The 24,104-nt window shown below is 46.1% G+C and overlaps 1 protein-coding gene and 1 pseudogene across 1 annotated transcript in view; both read left to right on the forward strand.

Annotated features, from left to right (window-relative positions):
- The first annotated feature begins 11,657 nt into the window (after positions 1-11,657).
- The window catches only part of DIXDC1 (DIX domain containing 1), a 51,627-nt gene continuing 39,180 nt past the window's right edge, over positions 11,658-24,104 (forward strand). Inside the window, exon 1 of the mRNA XM_065417164.1 lies at positions 11,658-11,717. Within this exon, the coding sequence (XP_065273236.1) occupies positions 11,658-11,717 (60 nt within the window). The remainder of the gene's footprint in view (positions 11,718-24,104) is intronic.
- Positions 22,883-23,135, forward strand: LOC135889114 (uncharacterized; annotated as a pseudogene).

Raw genomic sequence — 24,104 nt, forward strand, 5'->3', positions numbered from 1 at the left:
TCCCTCAGCCAGTGCAGGATAAAATAATTTTATTATATAGGTTTTATATAAACCTTATTAAATATAGATTATCACTTAGTGGGGAGCCTTCCTTTGCAGCCATAACCTCCTTGGTAGAGTAACACATGGCACAGGGCACTGCTCGTCTGCTAATGGCAGAAATGCGTGGTCTCTTTTGACACAAGTCCACCTAAAGCTAGTGGGTAGCCATGCAGAATGCTGGCAGCTGGGTAGTTTGTCATTTAGTGGTGAAACTGGGCATGTACCTGCATCTCCAGCCAAAAATGAATGGGGCTCATTTGAGAACAAATTATGCTCTAGTTCTGAGTGAAGCAACCAGCTGCCGCAAACTGTGCGGCAAAGAATCTGTTTCTGATCTGAAGTTCTCCCCCCCTGGAATGCTGATCTGGGAATGGGAAAGCGAGCCACACAAATAGAGCATAGGACAAACAGTAAGGGCCAGATTCTGATTTCAGTTACACTGGGAGAAATCCACAAGTCAATAGAGTTGGTCCAGATTGTAGCTGGTGTAAATAAGAACAGAGTCTGGCCCTAAGGAACTTGTTTTCTGGGCATGTCAGTTGATTCTATTGATCTGTGGATTAATTGAACCTCTGGCTCTTTTGTATTCTGTATTAGTTTCTGTTGCTGTTACCACTATCTTTTAATGAGCTCCTCAATGCCTGGACTGGTATTTTATCTCAGATTTCCTGGGGAATTCTAGCTTTCATGCTTAGCTGGTACTCCATGTTGTTTCTAGAGGTACAGTATATCGTAGCGATAATCAAATGCGCTCCATAGAAACAGAAATAATACAGTAATTTTGCCTGTTTAACAGGCCTCAAATAGATAAAATGTGAACGTACACGTTTTGAAATGATTTCTCGGAAGGACTTGTTTTTGCACTGAATGTTAACAGATTCTACAAACATCTTCTGTTTTCTGGGCTTGTTCAGTTTGAGTTAAATGAGTGTGAAATCAAATGTTCCTTTAATGTTTGAGGCTTAATTGTACTTTTAACTAATGAAATTGCACTTTTAAAATGGTCATTATGGTGATATGCGCCTCGTTCCTGTACTTATGCACAACACATGTATAAAGCTACTCACATGCATACATGGCAGATACAGGTTCATCAGTGCCACCAGTTATGAAAAGGAGATTTCTGACACTTTGTTATTAAAATAAATACTGTGTGAAGGAAAATTATTCTTGTTTACTTTCAGAAAATGTGAAGCCAATACTCATTTACAATGAAATCTGTTTGTATGCTGAATCATTCTTATTTAGAAATGCTGATCTATATAATAAACATACAATAACATGATTTACTAAAACAGTAAAACAACGTTTCTAAAATGTTGTCTTTAGGCACATTAAACAGATTATCTCTGTAGCATAGAAAGAGAATTTCTGCCCAATATCTGACTGAATTAAGTGTGATGTTATTAATTGCTGAGTTTGGGTCAGAAATGGCTAATGAAGAATTTGTACAATCCCCCTCTGCCTTGCTGTCTGGCTCTGCTGCATGACTCCTGGGTAACAGAAGCAGGGACTGCTGATTTTACAATTGGAAAATAAATATTTTTATAGCTAAGCTGGAAGTTGTGTTGTTGCTGGATCCTCGCCATTTGGGATGAGACATTTCTGTCCCATCTACTGTCATTTTGGCACCCATCACCCTGATACCCCAGCACCACCACCTGTATCCTCCCCAGATAACCACCCTAGCTGGGCTGCTGAGGTACCCAGAGCAGTGGGCCCCCTGGTACTCAGTACACCCATCCTCTCTTTTGGGGGAACTGGGATCCCCCCTTCCCTCCATCCTCTCCCCTAGGAGACCTTGCCCACCCCCGGACCCTGGCCCCCAAGGGACCCTGCCCCCATCCTCTCCCCCAAGGGACCCTGCCCCCTCTCTTAGGGGATCCCGCCCCCCCAGAGCTGGGGGCCCTGCCCTGCGCTCCCGCTCAGCACCGCCAGGGGGCGGTCGCGCCCGGCTCTGAGCCGGGCGCGGGGGCGGAGCGGTCCCTGCGGCCTCCCTGTTCCGCCCCCCGGTCTCCATGGCAGCGGGGACGCGCTGCTGCCGCCGGGAGCTGCGGGGCCTGGGCCGGGCCCCGGCTGCAGGTACGGGCCGAGCTCGGCTGGGGGCGGGGGGAGAAACAGGAGCCCGCGGGGCCCGGCCGCCGCTGCCCCAGGCCGGCTACCGGCTGCGGCGGCGGCCCCAAAGGGCAGAGACCCCAGTGACCCCGCACCCCAGTTACCCCCCCCCCCCGCGCCTCCTGACCCCAGCGACTTCCTGTGAGCCCGCCCCCCACTCACCCCAGCCCCCGCCCACATACACCCCCAGTGACCCCTCAATAGCCCCCAGCCCCCACATACACCCCCAGTGATCCCCCCAGTGACTTCCTGTGAGCCCGCCCCCCACTCACCCCAGCCCCCGCCCACATACACCCCTAGTGACCCCCCTCACCCCACCAGACCCTTTGATCCCACCAGACCCCTAGTGATCCCCCCAGCCCCACCCCCTGTGACTCCCAACCTTGTACCAGACAGCCAATGGCACCCCAACGCCCAATACACCCAAGTAACCTCCCCAGCCCTCCACCATACTCCCAGTGATCTCCCCATCCCCTGCACCTCCTGCTATGCACCCAGTGACCTCCCCACCACACACTAAGTACATACCTAGTGACCCCCCCAACCCTTTCGCACTGCTCAATACACACCCAGTGACACCCCAACTACCCCCCGTACACCTAGTGCTCTCCCATCTCCCCTATACACACAGAGTGACACTTCCATTTCCTGCCATACACCCAGTGATCTCCCATCCCCATGCCTCCCAATACACACAGTGACACCCCTATCACACAACTAGGAACACCCCTCTCCTCCCACTACAAATTGTTACACCACTTTACCACATACACAGACACACACGCCCCCTTGCACACCCAGTGACATACCCATACCACCACCTACAGTGGGATACGCCTATCCTCCCATCACTCACCCAGTGTCACCCCTTACCACACACTCCACACGCACACCCAGTGACAGCTGACCACATATCCAGGAACACCTTCCAGCATGCATACTGCCAGTGACACCGTCCCATCCTCCACCACACATCCATATGACACACCCAGTGATACCCCCATCCCCCACCACACACCCAGTGTCATCCCCATCCCCTCACCACGCACCCAAGGACATTCCCCTGTGCCCCAGGTTGCAGGGGAGACGACACCCCAGGGACAACAATATCTGCAACCCTCAGGGACATTCTCCTCCATACCTCTGAATAATACTTCCCCAGTGACACCCCCTGTACCTCCATTGTGGTCTAATTATGGATGGGGTATTCCCCACCCCTCCTCCTTTCTGCTGTGCAGGCTAAGCCTGAACCTTTGCAGCCACTCCTCATACCTACAACCTACTCCAACCTCCTTTTCTGTCTCAGCTCTGTCTGCCTCAAAGGAGGCAACTCATACTGGACACCGATCCAGACCTGGGCATAACACATCTGCATATAGCATTGTGATGTTATTGCCATCGAATTCGCTGTCATGAATCAGGCCCCGCAGTGGCAAGTGTGTTTGGAATGTTATTCCCCTGGAGGCCTGGGAGAAAGCAAAGGGAAGGAAAGCAGGTTTAAAAAAAGTACCATAGGCATGCCAGCACATAAATACTCTATGGTGGTGGGTGCTAGAGATGGGTGGGGTTGGTAGGTTTCCTTGACCCAAAAGCCCTGGACAATGTGTATTTTGAACTGTGTTTTAAGAAGTAAAGGGGATATCATTAGAATTAATGGAAGGAAACTATGGGCTGGTCTGCACTTAAAATTTAGGTTGATATAGCTGTGTCACTCAAGGGTGTGAAAAATTCACACCCCTGGGCGCCGTAGCTATGCCAACCTAACTCCCGTGTAGACGCAGCTAGGTCAACAGAAGAATGCGGCCTAGCTACTGTCACTTGGGGAGATGGTGTGGGTCACATCTACACTACAGAGTTATCCTGGCATAGCTACAGTGCCATAATTGTGCCGGTATAGTCCCCGTAGTGTATACATACCCTAAGCAAATGAAAATGTAAGCTGAATATCAGGAAACGTTCCTTAACAGGCAGTGGAATAGTTTCCTAATAGAAGTGGTGGAAACCTCATTGCTTGGGTCATTTATAACTAGATCAGACAATGCCCTGGAGAATAGCGTATAAGGAGTGGTCCTGCTTTGGCTCCAACAGTCAGACTTCCTACTGCTTGGCATATATAGCTCCCACTGAAGTTGGATGGCATTTCCTGCATGTACATGAAGGCTAATTGATCCTTTGTGAAATCTATATACAGTAGTATGAGCCAGTGTGACCAGTAGTCTCTATGTTACACATGTTTCGGAAGTATTGGATTCACTATATATACTTTACAAATAGTGGACAGAATACAAGGCCAACATGTTCCAAGCTCAAGCAGCCCCCCACCTATGAAGGCAATTTCCTTCACTCTGGTCCCACAAAACCTTGCTGTCAACTCACTGTTTATTTCTTTCAGAGTAGCAGCCGTGTTAGTCTGTATCCTCAAAAATAACAGGAGTACTTGTGGCACCTTAGAGACTAACAAATTTATTAGAGCATAAGCTTTCGTGGGCTACAACCCACTTCTTCGGATGCATATCTGTAAATCACTGACACTAGAAATACTAAATACTGAAGCTGAAGTGTTGAAACCTATATATTTGGAAGTATTGAGGCATCAGAGTATAATTAAAGGGCTTATAGCAGTCACAATGCATGGGTGCTTTGATTACTCTAATCTAGACAATTCTGGAAGGACCCACGACTTGCAGGATACATATTCATAAATGCTTTGGTTTTGCCTGTGAGGCAGACAGTTTGTTAGTTTTCCATTACCTGAGTCCCTAGCCCTTCGCAGGTGTTTGCTGCAGGGGATGGGAGAAGAGGGTTGCTTTCCCCTAAAACATTAGAGGTAGATTTTTTTTTCCTAAAGAGTTTGCTTTCTATGTGTTTAATACATTTCCTTCTTCACCTCAGGTTTCCAAGCGGAGGATCTTCTGATCCATTCCAACGTGTTCTGATCCAGCTTCGTGGAGGCTGACATGGGAATTCCTATGGATGTGGTGCCTAGCAGTGCATCTCAGCATGCCGAGCCTTCGGTAAATTTCCAATACTCTTTATTTTGTCCAGGGATAAAATCTCTCTGTTGGATGCCAGGGCGGCTAATCAATGTAATGATGGGGCACTACAGGGCTGTATATACTATGGTAGGCTGTATATACTGTGATGGCCTCAGATACTTTCAGCATCAGATTCACTTGCATTCATTTCCCCCTTTTATGTCAGTTCCAAGAATACCTCTGACTTTGTTTTGTTTAATTTTATTAAATATGGAGGGAGTGTGATCTAGCAGTTAGAGCAAGGGCACTAGAAGTCAGGAGGTTTGGGTTCTCTTTCTGTTTCAGCCACTGACTCATTGTGTACAATTCTGGTCACCCATGGGAGAGAAAGATTAATTTAAACTGGAACAGGTGAAGAGAAGGGCTACTACTATGATCAAGGGAATGGAGGGCCTGTCTTATGACAGAAAACTGAAAGAACTTGACTTGTTTGTCTTAGCAAAAATAAGGCTGAGAGGGGATATAATTGCTCTGTATAAATGCATTATGGGGGTAAATACCAGGGGAGGGTGAGGAGCTATTTATGCTAAAGGACAATGTTCTCAAACAAACAAATGGCTATAAATTGGCCATGAACAAATTCAGGATGGAAATTGGAAGAAGGTTTCTAACCCTCAGAGGGGTGAAGTTCTGAACGGCCTCCCAATAGGATTTGTGTGGGCAAGCAATTAAATTAGTTTTAAGAGAGAGCTGGACAAATTTAAGAGTACGATTGTATGATGGGGTTGCTTATGATGGTAAGGGGTGGGGCTCATTCCTGGTTTATGTCTTATGTTCCTAAAAGCTCATGCTTCAGGGTTTCTGCCAGCCACCTGCAGGGGTCAGGAAAGAATTTTTTTCGTCAGTGTAGTCTGTGTTTTTTTAATTTCCTTTTTCTGAAACATCAAGGATGGCCATTGCTGGAGATGGCATATTGGGCAGGGAGGGCCAGGGATCTGAGGTGGCACCAAGTATTATCTCACTGGTGCACCTTGGTCCTTCCAGTGGTACTTCTCTACCTCCCAAGGGTAGACATGAGGCATAATTAATTAATATTTGTTAAGAGCTTTGAAATCTTTGTTTGCAGTATAGTTGTAGTCGTATTGTTCCCAGGATATTAGAGAGACAAGGTGGGTGAGGTAATATCTTTTATTGGACCAACTTGGTGAAAGAGACAAGCTTGTGAGTTACACAGAGCTGAAGAAGAGCTCTGTGCAGTTTGAAAACTTGTTGCTTTCATCATCATCAGTTGGTCCAATAAAGCAGTGTTTCTCAAACTGGGGTCGCCGCTTGTGTAGGGAAAGCTGCTGGTGGGCCGGGCCGGTTTGTTTACCTGCCCCGTCTGCAGGTCCGGCCGATCGCAGCTCCCACTGCCCGCGGTTCGCCGCTGCAGGCCAATGGGAGCTGCTGGAAGTGGCGGCCAGTACGTCCCTCGGCTCGTGCCGTTTCCAGCAGCTCCCATTGGCCCGGAGCAGCACACCGCGGCCAGTGGGAGCCACGATCGGCTGGACCTGTGGACAGGGCAGGTAAACAAACCAGCCCGGCCCGCCAGGGGCTTTCCCTACACAAGTGGCGACCCCAGTTTGAGAAACACTGCAATAAAGGATATTACCTCACCTACCTTGTCACTCTTTGAAATCTTTGGATAGACAGGGCAAGGGAAGGGGCAAAGTGTTTGTAATTATTATTAATTTTTTATTAAAATTTTATAGTTAAATTATCATAATCACATCTCAAATAGAGGAAATACAGAAGCAAGACAATGGGATTTAACTATTGTTGCTTTTCATGCTTGTGACGATGGGTTTGGGAGCACAAGGGTTATGTTGGAACTGGCCACCAGAGGTCACTGTAACCAACAAATCTCTAACATTTCTACATGTCTGCCCTGAAGGTCGTTGGAGAGACAAGGTGGGTGAGGTAATATCTTTCATTGGACCAACTTCTGTTAGTGAAAGAGACAAGCTTTCAAGCTACACAGATCTCTTCTTCATGTCTGGGAAAGGTACTCAGAGTATCACAGCTAAATACAAGGTGGAACAGGTTGTTTAGCATAAGGAGTTGGCATGTATTCTACGGACCATTCAAGGTGAAGTGGTCGGTTAACACTGCTGCAGTCATATGACAAAAAAGGGGGCTAGGTGGGTTACAGATTGTTTTTATAGTTTTGTACTGCACCTAGCCCATTGTGCTAGGTGCAGTGCAAACCTATATGAAGATGCAGTTCTTACCACCAAGAGGTTTACAATCTGAAAGGACAGTGACCCACAAAGTGTGGGATCAGGGAGATTCAATCACAGATACGGTATTTTTAATATGCACTTATATCTGCCCTGTTTAAATTATGATTGTAAACAGATAAAGGGCCAACTATCCTCCATTGCCTCTTAATTCAGCCATCATAATTTGGTTGATTTTTTCTTTCTGGCATTCAGATCGTCACAACTGGGTAGTTTCGGGGTCAGAGTCCCAGTGAAGAAGCAAGTGTTCGACAGCAAAACCAGTTTACAGAAGGGAAGCCACAGATGGCTCCATCTCTGATTACCGACAACCATAATGAGAGCATCCTGCACTTTGGTCTATCAGTTTTCTAGACTGGAGGGGGCTGTCTTATTGCTCTTCTAGACACTCCCTCCTCCCCTGCACATCTGGTACCAGGCAGAAGGTCTATAATCTTTTCAAGCCAATATATTGTTTTACAGGTTGATCCAACAAGGTAGACAGACGAGAACTCATCGCCCAGATGGTCTGTAATATCTGGAAGCGTATTGAGTGAGCTCAAGGCCAGCCCAGTTTCTCCACAGTTCTCCCAAACAGGGCTTTGGAGCTCCAGCTCCAGGCAAAAACCTGCAGCTTCACTGCTCCGGAGCTGCTCCACGCTCCAGCTCCGGGCTCCACTCCAAAGCCCTGCTCCAAAGTGCATCTGAACAGGATCCTCTGTCTTGTTCAGGGATGGCCACATAATGAGAGGACAAAAAGGGACCTCTTCAATACACCTCTACCCCGATATAACACTGTCCTCGGAAGCCAAAAAATCTTACTGTGTTATAGGTGAATCCGCATTATATCGAACTTGCTTTGATCCGCTGGAGCGCGCAGCCCCCCCCCCCCCCGGAGCGCTGCTTTACCGCGTTATATCCAAATTCGTGTTATATCGGGCCGCGTTATATCGGGGTAGAGGTGTATTATGGGTGACACCTCTGGCTTCAGGTTCCCTGGATCATGCCAGGAAAATGCCCAATTAGGCTTACACATTCCTAGTGGGGGGGTAGGAGAGATGCTTCTCAGGCTTAATAGCTACTTGGTTTAGTAACATGCAGTGTTTTGCTGGCTTAACAAAATGCCATTTCCCCAGACTGCACTGGACTCTGCTTTTCCTGCAAGACACAGCCACCCCATGAACATCAAGGCCTGTCCCTCCCATTCAGTGATTCTGCCACAAGGCTTTCCAAAGAAGGTACAGGGACTCTGCTGTTGGTCACTATGTGAAAACAGCTGCTCAGTTCATGAGGCTCTCAACTGTGTGTAACATCCAATCTGTTAACCGTGTCAGCCGTCACCATTTGCAGTGAACTAGGTGTGCCTTGTGTGGTGCAGTGTGCTGTGCATGGTGTTCCATGTATGGCGTGATGTGTCCCGTCAGTGTCAATCGATACTCACTCCAGGGTGCCCTGGAGGGTGTACCATGTACAATATACTGTATGTGTTGGGCCAGGCCAGGGCTTACTCCTTATTTCAGGCCCCGATTGTTACATTTTTCCAGGTGTTGGTGCCATATAGAGCCCACACTGAAACCTGGGATTGTTGTTTATACTCCAGATTTTTGTATAGTCACACCTACTTCTGGAGAAAGTGAATCTGCATCCCAGACAAGCTGGAATAGTCTCTGCCATGATCTCATTTATGGCTTCTGTAGCCGAATGGAAGGGTACAAACTGTCTGCAATAACTTAACAGCAGAGTTAACTCCCTAAAGCAGCTGGCAGCATCTCAATTTGTTGCCCAAATGTTTTCCAGTCTCTGGACTCTGGGGTGAAAGCGCCAATAAAGGTGCTTCATCATTACCTAATATTAATAGAGCAAGCCACCCACTAAATTCTCCTTGGGACCAAGAAAAATGGAAAATTCTACTCAGTGAATTTGGTTTGGCATTATTTGAACAATATATTTTACAGATTAAATACTATGGATGCCCCACGTTGCCAAGCTGTTCAAGCTCATCTCTCTATGTTTTGTCATTTAAAAAAAAAATCCGGAGTTGGGGGCTGCCTGCCTTCCCTGTGGCTGAAAAATATCACTTGACTGTAGGGATTATGAGCAGATCATATTTAATCTGCTATAAAACTCATAAACCAAATTGTAAAAAAATCAAAGCCCACTTGAGACATCTGTCACCTTTCTATGCAGATGAGTGCTTTGCACTTGCATGCATTTGATTTTGCTTAACTACATTTCTGTCTCATTTTTTATGTCTTAAACTCAATTGATGCAGAGAGATGACCATAATATCCTCACTTGTTAATGCTCAGATATCTGCTACAAATATGTATTTACTATATAGCACTTTCTGCATTAAAAAGTAGATAATAAATAGGGCCTGGTTTTGAGATTAATAGCTGAGGGTTTGATTATAATGTCTTTTGCAAAAGCTGAGAACATTATTTCTCAGCTGAGATCACATTTCTGCCCCAGGAGGACCTTTTATCTAGCTCTTGCTTGAAAACCTAAAGGCACAATCTATTTTATTTATTAAAACTTGTGATTGAATCTTAACTGCATTCACTCTGTTGGCCATTTTGTGTTCCAAAAGCAGGACAAGACCAAGGATTCACGAGGGACGGGCTTGAGTGCACATAAGCAATGTTGCCAGCCCTCATGATTTTATTATGAGTCACACAATAGTTGTCATTTATCTTTAAGCCTCAGCCCTTGCAATCATGTGATTACACAAGAATCTCAGCTTTTATTAAATAGTTAAAAATAATGTAAGTTTTGAGCCATTGTGGTTGGAGAAAAGCTTGAAAACGTTGATCACCAGACGGCAAATAAAAAGAACCTAAAATGTATTAATTTTTTTTTTAAATCATATGATTGTTAAGCCACTCTCATGATTTTTGGGGCCCAACTCATTTTTGAAAGCTTGGGGTTGGCAGTGTTGGTGGATGACCTGTAGCCCGAGTTTCTGAATTTTTGCAGGCAATAATGCATACTCTTTGGTCCCATGATTTTGTTCCACCCAGTTGTATTAGAGAGAACACTATCAAAGCATAATATATCTGTGCATTGATAACCACTCCAAAGCCTTCTGCTTTTTTATATTTGGGCAGGAAACAATTGTGTGTTTTAAATATATTGTCTTGCTCAGAAATGCATGGCCAAAACCACATGATGAAATCCAAAGGAGCAGCTTGAATGTCACTGGGCAGTTCTGGGATTGCTGCATATCTTTGCAGAAAGAGCCTGGATCTGCTAATCTTCTGGCCACACTGTAAGACTCCTCATTTTTTTCCTGGGCATTTGACAAGGGGGTGGGCTGAAGTTTGATAAGTTGTTCACTAATCACCCGCCAACCCTGCAATGCCTCTCAAGCATTGGGTAAAAGTAGAAAGGCCAAACTTTGCTGGAGCAACCCATTGTTTGATGGACCTAGCTAGAGATACATCTAGGTGGCACTCAGTCAGGAGGCTACATCCTTTTTGGGATGTGCCCCTTGACAATGGTGATGGGTTGAAGTCTGATGGATCGGCTAGCGTTACGCTGTAATTTTTCTCTGCAGAGCTTCTTTGTGTTAAATTGTTTTTTGGAAGTTGCTTCCCTTTTACCTCTTTACTTTATCCCACAGCACACAGAGCCCTGCTTAGGTGCTGTATAAATATAACTAATTATCTAAGGGCCTGGTTGCAGCTTCCTGTCGCTGTACTGGAGCTGGGTTTGCTGAGCGCTCTGCTTTTTCTCCATGGCTTCACAGCAACAATGAAAGTTACAGCTAGCAGCGGTTCCAGCCTTTCCTCTAACTTTTCTTTCTTAAGTAAGCCAGGAATCTGCTATCTGCTAACCTCTACCCTGCACACTCTCCCCACCCCCACACAGCACAGGGCGTGCTGTGTTTGGTAGGTTTGAAAGTCTCTTGTACCAGCAGGCGCTGTGTGAGACGCAGGGCCCAGGGCCGCTGGCTGGAAATAGGTTTCAGATGTTCACCCCCTGGTTCCTGGGCCTGCATCCTGTGAGCTGAGTCGTTTCTATAGGAACCGTGTGACATCTCGCCTGCTACTCCCTCAGTGGCTCCCTCACGAGCATGCTCAGTACGAGTCTTGACTTTGGCTCAAGTATCCTGTTTGCAGTAACGGGCTGCACATATGAGACTATGAATAAGGTCCCCGATGAGCTCCAACTCTTTGTCTTTGAAAGGAGGAGGAGGAGGAGAAGGAGATCGCGCCCTGAGCTGGAGGATCTGCTCTGTGTGCTCTGAGAACGTGGCTCGTGAAGAATGCTTGCCTGTTTGGCCAGGGGGAATTTACTGGATATTCTGCAAGAGGGCTTCTCAGAGGTAAATGCATGTCCCAGGTCTCATACAGACCCTTACAGGGCAATGCAGCTTTCTGTTACATAGCATCTCTCATAAAGCTGTGTCCCTCCCAGTGCTTCGCAGAACTAATAAGAAACTGGGAGAGAGAAATTATCCTGGAAAGGGAGAAAGAGATGCTTGGTGACAGAAGGGCATACTGGGCAGTCCAGCTGGCATTCTGCAGATTTGCAGTAGTTTAGAAGAGTTTGTGGGTCCTTAACTGCTGGTAGTTTCTGTGCAAAATGCTGCAGAAGCATTTACTCTGGGATCAAAACGTAATATAAAGTGCAGCGAGGTCAGGAGGGAACAGTTACCCTTTAGAATTGGCTGCTCCTCTTGTGCTCTGTAGGTCTCTGTATTTGAATTGCTGTTGGAAAGGCTGTAAGTCTGTTTTAAGGGCATGCAGAGTTATTGAGAGTGGGTGGCATGTTGTGGTTTGTGTGGTTCGTTTTTCATCCTGATTTGTAGGTTAAATAGCCAGGGATTGAAACTCAGCTTGAACGGGAGGAAACTATCATTTTTAAAGTGCGTCTAAGTTCCTTGTTTTGATCGCAGGGAGCCAGGTGAGTTTTGAATCACTGAGTGAGACCTGCCAAGAAGTCACTGAGATACAACTCCTGAGACTACATTGGGAAGTGGATAGTTTTATACCTCCCCTCTTTAGGATGCACAGAAAGTTAGTTTAAATGAACTTTGTCTAGTTGCCATTTGCCTCTGTGTGGCCCCAGTAAAAAATGCCAGGACAGCCCCTGCTGGGCTGGTTCTGTGGGCAAAGTGTGCTGCACCCTATACACCACAATAAGGAGGCGTTTCCTGTCTGTAAGATGAGAAGGAAGGAGAATAGGGAATTAAGGATTTCCTGCTGTTTCCTTCCTCACATGGAAGTGATGGAATCTTGTCACATTTTATTCCTTCCTAGATAGTATGGCTTGTTTTGTTTGTATTTAGTGCTTCTTCATCCATTCCAAGCCCCATCATCACATGACTTTTCTTTGTCACCATCCTCAGCCACAAACACAGGTCCCTTCTGGGCTTGGTAGGCCCAGACAGAAAACGGGGGGACAAGAAGGATCTGAGCCTTCAGCTTCATGGCAGGCCACATTTATCTCTTTTAATATTCTACTGATTTGAAAATCCCTCCTGCTTAACAGTATAAATATCCTTCCCCCTCCTCAATACAGCATCCCTGTACCAGGCCCTCCTGCCTGACCTGTACCAAAAACCCCATCCCTATATCAAACACATGCAGTTTTAGTATAATCCACTGGTCAGTGTGTGTTATCTCTTCTGCGCTCATTACAAAGGATGTCAGTCTGTTATAGCTCTGAGCTAGAGAGCCGGGTTCTTTAGCTTAAGTTGTAGAGACTCCTGCTTTCAGCCCTCTTCAGTTCCTGGTGTCAACCAAAATGGTGGCCATGAAACAAGCGTTCTCCATGTGGGAGCAGAAATCAGTCTCTTTGCAATGTCTGCTCCCACCCATACTGTCTGGTATCATCCAAGGGCTGTCCTGGTAGCCATGGGGAAAAAAACAAAAGCCCTTTCCTCTCCCAGTTTAATAGTAGCAACTCCGATATTCCCACTTCGGTCTAGCCGTGGGGCAGAGAAACAAGACTGGGATTCCCCCTTAAATCTCCTGCATGGCAGCTGAGTGCACGAGGCTAGCCCATGCACTGCAAGTTAAAACTAAAGGCAAGTTAGTAAAGTGGGACAGTATCATTATCCCCATTTTACAGCATGTCATCTGTATAGCTGGGAATGGAACTAAAAGTCCCTGTTCCTTATCCTCTGCTCTGACCCACTAGACACACTCCCTCCACAGTACTTCCTTATGCCTTAAAAGGGTTGTTTATAGACCTCCCACAGCTTTGAAACAGTGTCCCCCAATGTCTGTGCAGCCCTTATGTGTAGGCAAAAGTCGTAGTGACGGATGCCAACCCAGCATGCTGATGTCAGGAGCGCTGAGAGTGAGAAACTTCTCAGCATTGGGGTAGAGTATAAAACCAGGTCCACGCTAAAAAGTCTTAGACCTGATTTCACACAATGGTACTGAAGGAGCCACCATACCAACTTAACTGCTGTTATGCCCCTTGTAGCGCATCTCTCCTGTGAACCGGTGGCTGTAACTGGAATTATGTACCTTGCAGAATGTGGGCTCCATTTCCAAACCTGTGCATGGAAGATGAACACGCACATACAGTACGCACAAACACACAACTCATTAGTATGCATACAGATGCACGCACAGGGCTCAGATGCACCCACTGTACAGGTAGTCCTCCAGAGCAGGTGTGGTTCCGGCTTAAGCAGAAGTCAATTTGCACATGGGAATTTGCATGTAGCCTGTAAACTGAGTTGAGTAGGTGCCTTTGTTTCCTTCCCTCCCTATCCGTCCTGCTGGCTAAGGACCAGGCTCATTAACCCAGGAGAAGGGATTGAAATGTGCCATTATTGCCCTTTCTGCAGCTGGTGCCTGTTCTGCTTCACAGATCACCTGTCAGAAGGTGCTGTCTCAGTGACTAACATAATCCCTGATTGCTGAGGGGCCCTTCAAACTGCAATTCAGGACTGTTTTCCTTCCCTTTTAAAGTCCCTAGGCCAAGAGAGGCTGCAAGTATGTCATCTGGACACATCTAAAGCAGAGTGAGTTTTGTTTAATGTTGAAATGCAGCAAGCTCTCCCATGGGCATCATACAACTCCTGTTCCTTTTTCATTAATGGAATATTCTGCTGTGAAGGTGCTTCCCTGCTGTTTGTAAAGGCAGCTTTTGCTGCTTTGAGGCCGTTAAATAATTCAGACCCGCAGCTGGACGGCAGCACGGGAATGCATGGTGGCTGTAAGTGGCAGGTTATAACAGTACCGTAGAGGACAGGATCTACTTTGTGATGATGCAATCTATGTGGTCTTATCTCAGCACCTCTCTCACTGAAGAAATGCAGCTTATTTAGGACACGAGCACAGACTTCTGTCAGTTGTTTCAGACTGATGGGGAATTCAGAGCTTCAGTAAACATGTCAGAAAAGGCCCTGACAGCTCCAAGCAGTTAATGCTCCTGAACTTCAACAATTATTCTCCCGTCCATACTTTCCTTTGGAAGTAGGAGGATCATTTCCTTTGACAGACTCAGTAGATGGCTGTTTATGAGCAATGTGTTGCCTAAAGTGACTGTTTGCTCCTTCCAGGCTTATGTTTGAAGAACATGCATGGTCTTTGCATAGGGCTGGCTCCTCCTTGGAGGATGAAACATTGAGGACTCTTCCAGGACCCCTGTGTGAATCTTGTCTGAATCAGAGTGCCACTGCCTGACAGCAGCAAAGAGCCTCAGAATTGCCACTTAGTTGTGGGAAATAATAATAGTCCCTGCGCTGCTGGGTTTTAGCTGAGTGATTGCTGTGATGGGAACTGCCTGACTTTTAAGCATGCACAGTCTGTCTTATTGCATTAACAGGGTTTGTTATATCTATTTTTATACGTAGGTTCTTAAATAGGACCCATCTCTGTGAGATCCAAGTGCCAGTGACAGAGCCTATTTTTTTTTAAAGTTAGAGTAATTTTCTGGCATTGAAGAGTCTTTCTCCAATGTGGTTCTCTCAGCTCTTCTGTTCCTCTTGGTCCATGATAGATCTCTCTCTCTCTCAACTGTTGAGATCTTAGCAGAAAAAAATCTGCCCTAGGTATCCCTTTGTAATGAATACTGTTTTTGGCTAATAGGATTCACCATGGAGAGCTGTTTTTTACTTTTTCCTGTCTCCCTGTCTGTAGTAGCTCAGATCATTAGGGTCACTCCTATCCCTGTATACTTGCTATGGGACTATGCAGTGGTCTTGATATGCAGTGGCTCAACTGAGGCTGGATTCCAATGACTAGGCTATATGTGACTCCTTAGAGGCTTTGATATTTTCCACATAATGGGCTTGATTCTGGCCTCACATCAGTTTTACTCTAGTGTAACTCCATTGAATTTGGAATTCCTGTTTTACACTGTTGTAAATAAGTGGAGAATCAGGTTCAGGATGCTTAAGGCTTGTTCAGATCAAGAAAGGAAGGGAGATGAAAGAACTGCTAATGCCACATAGCCCTGCCAGGTTGCCCATCTGGTCTGTGAGATGCCAGGCAGCTGCTGCTTGGTAATTCTGCTGTACCACAAGTACCAAGCATCAGAAAACACAGCTGGGGTTTACCAGACATTGATTTACACTGAGAGATTTTTTTGTTCCTACCAAGGTACTGTGATCCCTCAGTGCTTGGCCAAGTAGGGTTTCTTATCACTTTGACAGAAGAAGCCCCTGTGCCTGGCCAGCAGCAGGGCTATTAACAGAGGAAAGATGCCTTGTGGTTAAGGTACAGGATTAGGATTCAAGCAGCTAGGGTTCTATTCCCAGCTCTGACAGACTCACTCAATGACCTTGGGCTAGATTATGCATTGATTCCTCGGCAGCAGCTTTGCCATCCTTTTGCAGGATATATTAATAATAATATTAACAGTTAAGTAGTTATTGATATTTCCATAGACCTTAAAGTGCTTTACGGAGAAAGGTAAAAATGGTTATCCCCACTTTACAAATGGGAAACTGAGGCAGAAAGAGGAGAAGTCACTTGCCCAAGTTTACAGTGAGTCACTGGCTAGGAATACAATCTAGGTCTCCTGACTCCCAGTCCAGTGTCCTGTTTACTAGATCATGCTGCCTCCCTGGCTACTTCCTCTCCTTGGAGGGTAGATGTTTTTGTCTTGACATAGTATCATCAACAGCACTCTTCAGTCACATTGTGCCCAGCCTTTTCCCAAGGACACAAGGTTCCTGACTCCCTTTCTCCTACATCGTATGCAGAGCTGGCCGCTGTCTAACCCTGAATATAAAGGGCCAATGTTCCTTTTCTTCCTTGAAGTGTTGGATAATGTTTCATCCAAATTTGATCTGACAGACTTTAAACTAAGTCTTTGATTTGTTTGAATTGGTGCAGTGGGACCACTTGAGATTCTGGGTGAAAGAAGCGTCTACTCCAAGATACTGGCAGCAACCATTCGATGATCTCTGACTGTTAAGGGCAAAGCCTGTTACATGTGGGCTTGAATGGAAACATTATGTTTATTTAAAGAAAAAAGGCTTTGAAAAACCAGCCTGGAGAGGAGGCGGTGGCACTAAAACACTCTCTGCAAGGTGCCAGAAACTATTCTTGAAGCAACAGCTTGGGAGGGGAATGACGTGTTGTGTGGGGAGTTCAGCAGTCAATTTAAAATGAAAAAACTCTGGCATCTTGCCTTTTAGTGACTTTCCTTCTTGTTGAACTTCAGAGGTAATTATATCCTGCAGAAGTGCTGAGATGTATTTAACCAGATGGATGCCCACTGTAGATTTCAGGCATAGCATCAGTGCACAGAGCTGCCTGTCTAGGATGTAGTCAGCACTTGCAGGGCCTTTAGAAACAGTCTGAGGGGCTAAAGGTACGTGCATAGGAAAATAGCATAATCACAGGGTCTGCCCATCATGTTATGGAAGTGACATGCAAAGTTCCCAGTTGAGGAAAGCAGGATCAGGTGCCACGTACAAAAACACCCCACCGCAGGCAGGAACAGAGTGAGAATTCTAGTATCACAGCTACCATATGTGTTGGTACGGTCTTTTACCAGATGTTGGGGAAGCAACCATTTGGGCAGAGCCAAAGGAAGATAGAGGTTGCTTACATTGAGGGAAACAAAGGAATTCACAGGGACATTTCTCCCACGTGTGTCCTGCAAAAGTTTAAATACCCTGTTAGTCTATAGTGATAACAATGGTTGATACTCAGATGTCTATTACAGATCATTCTTCTCTGCGGTCTCCTCACTTAGGCATGGTTTCATCGGAGGAGATTTAAGGGGAGTTGTTATTACATTGCAGCAAACTGAAATGAAGTTGTGGTCAGTAGAGTGTGAGTGGTGGTGCTGGCTTCTGTGTCATGTGTGATTTAAAAAAACTGTAGTAAAAGTGGTCAAGGAGTTAAATGGGTTACAGTGAGTATTATGGATGGGTGTCATGCTTCACTCCTCCCTTACTTCCTAGTTACTTGGTGCCTGTTTCCCCCCACTCTGTTATGTAGTTGAATAAAGCAGCTTGTTCCCAGCCGGCAGTACTGTAAGTAGTTTGTTTCTTGTGCACTTAGCAGTCCCTTTACAAATAATAAATAGAAATATAAGTTTTTATTTATCTATAGCACCTTTTCCAAATGGATCCCAAAGTGCATCACTGATTGTACAAAATATCTATATACATACGCACATGCAAGAATCACTTCACCCAGCACTGAAATGCAATCATCTCTAGGGTGGAACAGGACAGCTGTTTAGAACATGACTGTGCAAGAGTTTAGGATAGGAAGTGAAGAATTAAAACTGTGGGGGAGATAAAGGGAGGCAGAATATGAATACTTGAGGTAGAAATTGTTCAGGACGCTGGCATTAAAACCCAATTCTTGCAAAAAATGGGTTGTAATAAATGATGACAAATGTTCAAGATCTCAGTTTTATATCTCAGGGGAAAGATGGCACATCCAGCAGCACATCTAGTGACAGTTTTAAGTATTAGCTCCCAGTCTCCTAAAGAATCAGAACTGAGGTAGGTAGCTGGGGCTTTGGGCAAGGCCCAATTTCATTTGATGCACAGTGGTGCCAAAGTGGTTAAATTGTGAATTTGACAGCCCCCTCTCCTGGCTGTGAGCCACTTCATCTCTGCTTGGAAACAGACTAAAATATAAGGGAAATGTTCCAGCTATTTTTAAACGTACAGAACCCGTTGCTAAGCACTAGCGCTGTGTACTCTCAGCTCAAGGTGTCGTTATCCCTATAGCAGCAACAGCCCAGAGTGCAGGAAACACGTTGAGGAGAGGGGTTGAAATGGATTTGTTCTCAGATTTATTGGCCTCATCACACTGCTCCTGATTCCCTCTTTCTCATCTCCTGGCCTAAATGTACAAAGGGTGTGTGTGTGTGTGTGTGTGTGTGTAATAGGTTGTGGTGCGGCCTGCCTAGCCGTTGTGTACGTTACAGCAGCCTCAGGACTCTAACTTACTCTAAGTGCCCACGGCCCCAGAGGGTGCGGCATTTCAGTCACCCTGCACCTCCTTTCTCTGGCAGGCCCTGCCCGAGGCTTGTGAGGAGAAGGTTGGCGTAGAGCTATTCTACCACCTCTGTGCCAAGTGGGGCCCCATACACATATTGGGGGGGGGGGTCAGTTCCACAGCTGTACAGCCCTTTATGCTTCTAGAATGGTGTAAAGGGGCCACGCAGCTGAGCCAAGAATTGGGCCCACAATGTTTGGGGTTTCGCACTGTACTTAGGTCCAGATTAAAGAATTTTGGCACCCTGTGCACTATGGAAATTGGGGGCTTCCCCTCCTTTCTTAAAGCACCCCTCCCTTACCTATCCCATCCCAGAATGCCACTCTTTCACCACCCCATACACAGATCCTCAAATGCCTTGTCCCTCCCACCCCACACACAGACCCCTGAATGGCCCCCATCCCAGATATACCCCAACAACCCTCTTCAAGCCCTCACTTATCCTGATATTCTAGTAGCCCTGACATACATCCCACTCACTGCAGCCCCACTGTCCACAGCCCTCAGCATCCTGGACCCCAAACCCAACAACCCCCATTCATCCACAGCCCCCCTACTCTCCACCCTCACCCACATAGCCCACCAGCAGTTCACTTCCAGCGCCTTACCCACTGCCCCCGGGATCCTCCTGGGCACTCACCAGCATCCCCCTGGCTCAGCGCTCTGCTTCTGTCCTGGTTTAGGGTGGCTCCTCCTGATCCCGGCCACCCCGCTCTGCTCACTTCCTCCGCCTGACCTGTACTCATATAGCCCCATCAAGATGGAAGGGCAGCTGGGCCAAATTTGTGTGAGTAGCTGCGCCACTCAGTTTTGTTTTTGTTTCTGGGTGATCAGGGGGCCCCCTGAGATAGGGACCCTGTGCATGTGCATCGAGTGCTCATTGATTAATCTGGACCTGACTTTACCATAATAAAAATAGGGTCTGTCATTCCCAATTACTCTTCTTTGGCTCTAGAAATGGTATTTCTGAAAATAACATATTTGAAAATTTGCCAACAGTCTCAGACTCGCTGGCTCCCTGGGCTGTACCCAGCACTGCTAAGGCCTGAGTCTGCATGGACAGAAGAGAGTGTGGGGTTTGCAGCATAACTAATAAGTCAGTGTGGACATAAAAAGCTCTTGAGTGACAGAAGGTGTTAAAATTACATTTCAGGCATGATTTTCTGATCAAAACATGAGAGACTCCAAATGGTTAATTCTCAGAGCTCTGGAGGCTGAATGAAGAGGATTATTAGCCAGTGCCTTTGGGTATTATATGCTGCCACTCAGGGGTTGGACCTGGAATGAGCAACAACTCCGTTGTTATCACATTGGCCTTGCCCCTTCTATTGGCTGGGGTCTGATTTTCTTGCGGGAAATATGGGGATACCCCCCTTTGAAACCCAAGATTCCCATTATTAAGAGGGACCTTGGTTGTGGCTGAAAGAAAGGGGGAAATCTCTGAGAGAAATTGTCATAGACAAATGCTGTGTTGGGTGGTTGGGAGCTCTGGAAATTCTTGCCCTTGTTTTCTTTTGGCTAATGTGTGAAGTGCACTTTTAGCCCATCACCTTGTCCTTCACATACCTCTTGGAGCTTGAGTTGGCATTTGAAGCTCTGCCAACAAGCTGCTCCCTCATAGACCAAACAATCTTCACAGGCCAGTAATTTAGTCCCCTCCCTGGAGCAAATGGCAGCCTAGCTGGGATTCCGATGGTGACTGTCATTCCCACCCAGCCATTACTGCCAGGACTTGAGCAAGTGATTTCAGAAGTAAAGATTCCAGCTCCTCTGTACTTGGAACCAGACATACTGTTCTGCCAAACCAGGAGTTTTAAATGGAGGGTTAGAGATGTTACTGTGTGAGATGTGTATTTAGAAAGGTGAGTTTAGACAGCTGGGTTTAGAACTCTGCTTAGTCAATTACACACATCCTGACCACACAGAGCTGACTGGAATATCCCTTCAACAATTTGAGAGACCTGGTCAATGGCTTTCTACAGCTTTGGGCACATCCAGTCTAAAGTCTTTGGGCTGAATTCTGCTGTTGGTCATGGCCACACCCCCCCAATAATTTCAGAGGGGCTCCATGGTATAAAGGAGGGCAGAAGTGGACCCAGTGCGTCTATTTTTTTTTTTTAAATCCAGCTAATTAAACTGGGGACCATTGTTTGAGATTAATTTACTGATCTGAAGCAACAATTTAGCTGAAGACCATAAAAACTAGAAGGCAGGCATGAAAATCCTGTTGAGTATCCCCAGTGTTCGGTGTTCAAGCATAGAAAGGGAAGGAGCCAAGACTAGGTCAACATTCAGGCTTTATTCCTTCCTCCACATGTATTGTTTTCTCTCGTCAAGTCATTCCTGAAAGTAGAGTTCTGTAAGTTCCTAGACATACTCATTCTATAGCACCCCTATTGGGAAGCTGTTATCATCACACTCTGGAAATAGTGTGGTATATGGGGTTGGCTAGGTCGCTTCTCCCAGTGGTTTGAACCTTTTGGGTCTTCAAAACTGGGCTAGAAATCACATGGAGAACAGTTTTTCCAATCCTGGCTAGAATTCCAGCAGAACCCCCGGATGATATTTCTCTCCATATCACAGCAAGTCAGTGAAAAGCACTTCTCCGAACACTCCAGAATTTTAAAAATGCCCACGTTCAATTCCAAATATGGGTGAAGGTTCAGGTAGTTCTTTTTTATTCTGACCTGATTCACCACCTCCCTGGATGCTATGTCAAGAATTTTGATGCAGCTTTGTCTTTTACAGCTCATGCACTATCTCTGCCTCCTTGTCTATGCAAAATTGCACTGTTGCCTCCTTTCCAGACAGTGCAGCCATGACTGAGGAATTCTGTGTGCTTGGGACAGGCCTTATACTGAATAAGAAAGAATTTACACTGGCCCAAACGTTGTTTTGAAAGAAATTGAATGTCAGGCTTTGAAGTGAACGTTTTATGAATGAGCGGCCTTGGCTGTAACACAACCCGACATAGACATTCTGGACTCACTCAGGCCCACAGTCCTGGGTTTCATTACATGGAGGCCAGATCCAGGCTGCTCCCGTGTATTTGTCAGCCTGAATCAGACCCAGGCATCTCTTTCCAGGATGAATCATTTTATGCTGGTCTGGAGGGTAACATTGTTCTATTTGTTTGTGGGGTTTTATTCTCTGCTTCTACAAAGACCTAGTCAAAACAAAACCAACAGAAACTCAAAGTGGAAGAACATGGGAGATTACAGAGATCATCTAATTAAGATAATGTCAGAGAGTTTAGAAACCATGCAAGGCCTTAAACACATTACGTCCTGATGCAATTAGGCTGGTCCTTGAGCTTCATTGCTGCAGACACTTGGCTCAGTGCTCTGAACATGCAGGACCCTGAATGCCTTTAATACTGAAACCAGCCCCACAGCAGGAGGGCAGTGGGCACAGAAAGCTTCTTACTGATCTCGCTAGACTTGTTCTGTGAGCAGTGTTCATAAGATGTAAAGGAAAAGCAGAGGAAAGACTGCGAGACCTGTTACCATCCTAGATTGAACCCTCAAGCCCAGCCATGGGGAGAGATTCAGACTCTTGAGACCTTTTCTGTCACCGAATACATTTGGAAATAAGGGAGACGCGCCTCTTCCCAGAAGCAGATGGCAGTGAGAGTCTATGGGGAAGAGGTAGCAAGAAGTTCAGAACCCAAGAAAAGTCAGGGATCTGGTATATCAACTATGCTGCCTACTGAAAGCAGAAGAGGCTGGATGAACTTCAAAACAAGCAGCCCCCAAACCTCTGAGAAAGTTTTGAAAGTTTCAAGGCAGTTATCCCTGCACTGTCCCATGCAAGTGGGACTCTAAAAAGAGGTAAAATAAAGGGCAGACTAGTACACGAAGGCACAATAACCTGCCTTTAAAACATGATGTTTTGTTTACTGCCAGGCAGACATGGCTGACTCCCCACTGATACTGTGCTAGAAAGGGGAGGGAATCGAGCCCTAAGTGGCAGATGGTAAGTTACACTGGGCTGATAAGAATGCCTAGAGTTTATTCTGGTTTTCTAAGCAGGGTGTTTCGAAGGTCGTGGCATCATGTCTGGTTGCGGCAAAGGTGGTAAGGATTTGGGAAAGGGGGTGCTAAGCGCCATTGCAAGGTGCTCCGTGATAACATTCAAGGTATCACGAAGCCGGCTATTCGTCGTTTGGCGCGCCGTGGTGGTGTAAAGCGTATTTCCAGATTGATTTATGAAGAAACCCGAGGAGTGCTGAAGAGACACTGACTGCCAGGGACGTGGTCTATGCTCCGAAGCGCCAGGGTCACACGCTCGACGGATTCGGGGGCTAAGTTTCCATCCTGCTTTAAAGTTGAAACATCCTCAAAAACGCAGCTAAGGCTCATGTGAGATGTCACACTAGAAGAGCTAGTTATTTCTCTTCTCTCTCATCTGGGGAAAGGGGCAAATCAGCCAGTTAAGTGCCAGGTACAATCCTAATTCACTACAAGCCCTATATAATTTATGTACTTCGTTTTGAGACTGAGATGGGAGAAGCAGGAGGGGAATATTAATGCTGTTATGCTTTCCTTCTTTCCACCTGCAGGCTGATGCATGGTGACATTGGGAAGAGATGGTGGTGGGTGGACTGCAGGCCAAGAGCTCCTGGCTTCTCTTGCCCTCACTGTCTCTCTGGTCCTTGTGTAGAGGGAAAGCTCTGAGCTGCTGCTCTAGCACCGATCTCCATATTATCTGCAGTCTTTTAGTATAGAATTACATACTAACTTTTACTATAATAACTCCAATAGTACTTTCCCCTTCTATGACACCCTCCTTTCCAGGATGTCGACACATGTTAGCATGGTGGGGATTAATATCCCTCTTTTACAGACAGGGAAAACAAAATGGACAGAGAGTAAGTGACATGCGCAAAGTCACACATCATTTCTGTGACAAGGAATAGAACCCAGGAGTCTTGACTCCACAAACTGACGCATTCATATGTATCTAAACTGTGTTATGTAAATATTAACACATGATGGGGCATGTGGTTTTTGAGAGAGCCACTTGCCTTTGGCATGTAATGAGGCATAAGTTTGAAGTCCAGAAAGGAAGTAAACAACACATCTGTTGTGAGTTCTCCCTCACATGCCTTAGTTATTCCCACCAATCTCTTGTAGCTTATCTACTCTTTACCTTCCTCTCCTTATTTGTCATTGGTAACAAACAGTATCATCTGGGTATCATCTTTGACTTCTTGCGCTCTCTTCCCCTGCACATCTAGCCCATATCCAAATCTTGCTGCTTCTTCCTTGATAATA

The sequence above is a fragment of the Emys orbicularis genome, chromosome 15 (genome assembly GCF_028017835.1).
Source record: "Emys orbicularis isolate rEmyOrb1 chromosome 15, rEmyOrb1.hap1, whole genome shotgun sequence".
Taxonomy (NCBI): domain Eukaryota; kingdom Metazoa; phylum Chordata; order Testudines; family Emydidae; genus Emys; species Emys orbicularis.